The following is a 5,632-nucleotide window of genomic DNA, read 5'->3' on the forward strand; positions in this document are numbered from 1 at the left end:
GCCACAAGCAGCTAAATAGAGAATTCTCACCTCCTGGAAAAAGCACTGACGTTTTTATTATGCATGCCTGTGTTATCACGAGGGTGCTCCTTGCTCCAACAACTCTGAGGGCAGTGAAGAGGGGAAGAGCACCCAACCATATCTTCAGCGCTCTGCTTTTTTTGACTGGCACCGTGTTCCAAACCTCTATGCGGAACCCAGCCTGGCTTTCCACATTTATCAAGGTTCGGAGGGAATGAAAAGAAATAGGAGCAGTACTGGCAGAGACCATTGCAAAGCTTCTTGTAACGAGTAACCCTGAAAAAAAAGACCCAAAGCAGCATCAGAGGGCCATGCAAGTTTTCCTGGGGAGGACCAGATGTGATCCCCAGGAGCACACAGCTGCCTTGCTCACTGGTTTAGCCAGCTAAACCCACTCTATTTTTACCCAATGCTCAGTTGTGCCCCATGCTATTTATCATTTCCTTTTGCCACATGCCAGCCTTGGCAAGACCTTCGCTGACCACCTCTCCCCGGCACAGCAGGAAGGGTGCCCTGCTCCCCAGGGTGCCCTGCCGGCATCGCTGATTCCATCAGCATGGTCTGCTCGCTTCCAGATGTCACCAGCTCCAGCACAGCCTGCCTGGGGCCCCCAGGCCTGCCAAAGCCTCCACAGCATTTCAGATCAAGCCTATGGACAGCAAGTTTGAAAAATATACGGCAAAAAGAGCTTGGCTTCAGGGTGCAGCTGTAGCATTTGGGCGCACCAACTTACCCACAGACACTTCTTCCTAACCAGGCAGCGTGACGTTAATGCTGAGGACATTTGGATCGGGTCCCCAGGCTGCTTTATGAACACACCCCCCGGCGCAATTCCCTTCAGGAAAAATGGGTTATATATAAACGACCAGAGAGGAGATTTGCAGACGCCTGCAGTGAAAATCCAGGCACACTCCCCTGCCAGGAGAGCAGGTAGGATCGCGGGGGGAGCAGAGCACAGTCCTCCTCCCAGGAAGCATTTAGAGGAGGCAGGCTCCTTCATACATAATCATCTTCTCTCCAGGGACCTTCCTCACCTCCTTCTCGGTTCAGATACAAACCCAGAGCCTTGCAGAGCTTTTCAGGCCGCTGAAGGAGGTGGGCGCAAGGAGCCCCACGCAGCGGGGAGCTCCCACGGTCTGAGCAGCACCTGGCTCCGCAGTGCTGGCATCATCCTGCAGGTCAGCCTTATGCCTGCCTGTCTGCCAGGAGGAGAGCTCCAAGCTGAGACCTTGAAGCTGCAAAGGATAGAATTAAAGCCAGAGAGGCTGCGGAGCTGTGGTTAGGAGTAGCAGCTGCAGCATTTGCCCGCTTATGGAGGAGGCACTTTCTGCCTCTTCCCTGTAGCCTGTGACACTGCTGACTCACGGATCCAAGGACAGTGACACCCCTGTCCCAGGTGTGATGGCCTCTCTCCTGCCCTGTCTTTCAGTCAGGCACATCCAGTTGTGGGGTAGAAAAAGGCTACCATGCTGCACTGCAGCCTGCAGAGGTGTTTCCCTGCAGCACCGAGCACCCCAGGAAAGAGCCGTACTCCCCTGCTGCAGCCTGGCAGCATGCCTGCTTCCTTGGTCACCAAGCCAAGTGCTTCCCCAAAGGGAACTTTCATGGGCAAAACTTCCCAGGTGCTTCCACTCCCAGGGGATGTGGCTGTTGGAGCCTTTGCCGTGCTGTGTCCCTGCCATGCCTGGCAGCAGCAGACTCCCTAGCCTGGGGGATCCTCTCACCCCAGCAGAGCTCTTCCCAGCTGGAGGGAATCAGCCTCAGCACTCAGTCCCTGCAGTTTTTATTCCTGCAAAATCTCTCCCAGCTGCTTGACATACTTTCAGCTGGTGACAGAATGTCCCCCATCCACCTCCACCCTCTTCCTGAGAGCCCAGCTACTTCAGGTCTTTCTGCAGAGTAGGGATCTGGGCTGTGACACATAAGGTGGCTATACCATATGGGGTGTATGTGTGGCACCCCAACACTGCCTGCCTCGTAGCATTACTATCCTGCCAGCGGCCTGGCCACAGAGTTACCCTGGGCCAAGCAACCCGACTGCTCTGGATCACAAAACCCAGGGCTGACCCATCAACTCCCACTGCCTCGCTCGCTGGAGCAGTGGCAGGACACAGAAATGATGCTGTGACAGGGATCTGGGCTGGACCAGCCTGGAGCATCCCCAGCTGGTGATGAGATAGGCAGACTTCTCTTTCTGTGCTGGGAAATCCAGAAAGGAATAAAGTCAACATCTCAAAGCAGAGGTTGCTAAGTGACAGCAGAGCTTGTTTCTATCCCACCACTTACAGCATGCCTACGCTGCAAAGGAAGGAAATGAGGAGTAAGGGATGTAAACATATTGCCAAAACACTCAACAGTTGCCCAACATATACATTAGCTGTTTTGGCTGCCAGGAGAGAAATATTTACTACACATCAATTATTCCAGCCTCAGAGCATTTTACCTGTAGCGGAGGGTTTCAGGAATTTGCAGCAGTTGTGAATTTGCCGGTTTTCCAGCTGAAATGTATTTCCAGACCAAACTTGTAGGGCTGTCAGTAGCTGCAAGGACAGCTGCAATGAACTGAGATTTCATCCTTACATTGTTTCTAATAGATGGCTTTTGTTTTTCCACCAGGATGTGGCATTATACAGCGATTAGGAAGCCCAGCAGAAAGGCAGAACAGGACAAGGGAGGGATGAACACGGCCTTTGTATAAGCTCCTGGGGAAAAAAGGAGTTGGTTTCCATAAAATAAAGGGCACACACAGAGACCTATGTCATTGGAATTATGCTGAGAATTGAAAACTAAGTTTAAAAATAGACCAAACGCAGCACTGCTGATCCAGTTGAGAAATTTGCCATTGCTAAGCTGTATGGATAATAGATATCTTTCAAAAAAATTGCTCATCACAGAGGAACTTTAGAAACCAACCGTATGGGAACAGACCCTTCCACCCAGCTCGAGCTCCAGCTGTGTCTCTCTTGTTGACCAGCGACCATGTGCTGCCCCGAACATGCTACAGCACAGAGGACTGACTGAGCAGCGAGCAACGCAGAGGGCACGTGCCTGCGCTGCAATCTTTTATCTGAGGCAGGGAGCAGGCCAGCCCTGCGCTCCAGCGCCTGGGAACCATCAAAAGCACTTATTTAAAAAAAGCATCTGCTCCCTGGGCGTAGAAACAGGCCAGCCCAGGGAGAAAGTAGGGCACTGTTTTGTCCCTCTGTGGGAATAAGGCAGGGAGCATCAGAAAAGGGATGCGAACAGTGTTTTCCAAAGCAGACCCTGCTGGCAAATTAAAATAGAGCCACAGTCGCTGATCAGACGGACGTGCTCGCTGTTGGCACAGCTGCCATAGTGCCTCCTGGGCACAAACACCCCCATCACAGGTGCTGTGGCCTCGGTCCCCACCAGTTCAGGGGGTGAGAGCTCTTGGGACACCCATTCCACAGCCTCCGCAGGGCTGCGGAATTGCAAACCTTGGGATCACACACCCTCTTGCTCAGCTTTGCAGACGAAGGAGGATTTCCCGCAGATAAGGAGAGCTGGGTCCTGCTGAGGAAGGAGAAGGCTGATGAGCGGCACCCCACCAACACACTGATGGCACAGAGTGTGCGAGCTGCAGAGCTGGCGAGAGGCTCCGGCAGCGATGCTGGGACCTGGCTGCTGTAGCCTCCGTGCCAACGGCTAGGTCAGACCCTCCCCGAGCTCCTTCTGGTGTGCTGTTCACACTCTGAGCTGTGGAAAGATAGCTGGGGAGGGTTTGCTTTGGGAAGCAGCTGCCAGAAAGATGCCCTTGCTCAGGGTGCCAGAGTGAGCACAGGGTGGCAAAGCATCACGGTGCCCGAGCAGGTTGTCACCTTGATGTCTGCAAGCTGGTCACTTTGGTACCGTGTCTCAGACACATTTTGGTACCAGCTGTCACAGGGGAGAAAGACAAGCCCCTCAAAACAGCTTCTGATGCATGTGGGAGCAGCAGGCCAGCTGCTCTGTAACCAGCCAGGATGCATGGGCCAGCTCTTCTGCTAAACCTCGCAGGGGCCAGGGTCGCAGGGTCTCTCTTTGGGAGAGACAAAATGAGCCGCCTGGGCAGGCACAGGGTGCCATGGGAACACCCTGATGCCCTCTCATCCTGCAGGAAAGCTGACCTGCACCAACTGAACGAGTGGATTGGTGTGCCTGGGGGTCCAAGCACAGGGCTGGGTCCCTCTTGCAGTGGCAGTGGCCAGAGAGATGCAGGAGAGGGGCAGGCACATAGTGGCGTCGTTTGGGGAAGGTGAGTGGGGAGAGGGAAGTGGGGTACACAGGGCAGCTGCCTGCCCCCAAGATGTGCCTTTGAGGAGTGGAGGTGACCCTACCTTTTCCAGGGATGCTGGGCGCCCCAGAAACAAGCCTAGCAAAGCACTGTGGGCCTTGGAGCAGCCCCGAACACTTTATTTTCACAGTTCTCACCCCCAGCCCCCACCCCCCCCCCAACCAGGCTTGGGGCTCCACACAGACAGCAGTGCCCAGGGATGCTGGAGATGTGGGGAGAGGCAGCTCTGGAGGGAAGGAACAGCACTGGAAAGATGTTTTTCCCACAACAGGAAAAAGCAATGAGGACAGACCCAAAGTCAGAGTCCTGCCAGTCCCACAGCACCTTTCTCCCCGTATCACCCCAATGCTGCCCCTTGGATTCCACAGCCCTGGAACCCTTCCTGGGGAGCACCTCCCTGTGCCAGTCCCATCCTTCAGGCAGGCTCAGGCCAGCACTGGCCCCCCCAAGGGCAGCAGTCCCAGCCATGGGCACCCCTCTGCTGCACAGCCAGAGCAGCACCCACACGAGGACCTCCCTCTCATTCAAGCGGCATAGGAGCCCGTCTCAGAGGATCTTGACTGCCTGCAGCATGTCTGCCAGCACGTATGAGCAGTCCCAGGGATGCCCAGGCTGCCGCAGGGCCCCCTCCAGCGCCCGGGCACGTGCCCCCAGCTCTGTGGGGTCCCGCCGGCCCTCGGGGCTGGGTTGGCAGAACAGGATCTCGTTGACTTCCCCTTCAATGCGGCGTGTGTAGAGCAGCGGAAAGACCTTCCTGAGGGTGGCCAGGACAGATTCCTTCAGACGGGTGTCACGGCACACCAAGTTGAGCACGAAGATTCCTGCAGCAGGGCGAGAGGGATGGGAGTTCAGACCAGCCCACGTACACCACCCTGTTCCCACTTCCCCAGGAGAACGCAGCTGAATCGGTGCCACCCTGGTGCAAATGTCTTCCCTGCAGCAGCACAAGGAGTACTGGCAGCCCCCCAGTGCCCTTGGCCCAGTTCCATGTCCCTGTCACCATGCAGGTCGTGGGTGGCCACACGATCTGTTCCCAGGTACCGCCTACACCCTCTGCCTTCCCGCAGCCTTTCCTGGCCCCCCGGGGATGTCTCAGCCTGCCTGACCCAGCAGCTCTGCAGGCCACCCGCTCCACCCTACTCCCTGCTGTCACAACGCCCACCGAAACACCCGGATCCGGGACCTGACCCTGCCAGGAGCGGCGGATGCCACGCAGCCTGGCCGGGGTTCTCCAGGATAAGAAACAGCAGCACAGCCCCGTTACTCAAACCCCGCATGGGACTGGCCAGCCTGACCGCAGGGACGCGGCCGGATCTC

At 56.2% G+C, this 5,632-nt stretch overlaps 1 protein-coding gene across 1 annotated transcript in view; it reads right to left on the bottom strand.

Moving 5' to 3' along the window:
• Positions 1 to 4,861: 4,861 nt before the first annotated feature.
• METTL13 (methyltransferase like 13) overlaps positions 4,862 to 5,632 on the bottom strand; it is a 5,139-nt gene continuing 4,368 nt past the window's right edge. The window contains exons 7-8 of the mRNA XM_010160535.1: positions 5,611 to 5,632; positions 4,862 to 5,136 (exon numbers count right to left, since the gene is read on the bottom strand). The exon at positions 5,611 to 5,632 is cut by the window's right edge and continues 143 nt beyond it. Of these exons, the coding sequence (XP_010158837.1) occupies positions 4,862 to 5,136; positions 5,611 to 5,632 (297 nt within the window). The remainder of the gene's footprint in view (positions 5,137 to 5,610) is intronic.

The sequence above is a fragment of the Eurypyga helias genome, unplaced genomic scaffold (genome assembly GCF_000690775.1).
Source record: "Eurypyga helias isolate BGI_N326 unplaced genomic scaffold, ASM69077v1 scaffold24030, whole genome shotgun sequence".
Lineage (NCBI taxonomy): Eukaryota > Metazoa > Chordata > Aves > Eurypygiformes > Eurypygidae > Eurypyga > Eurypyga helias.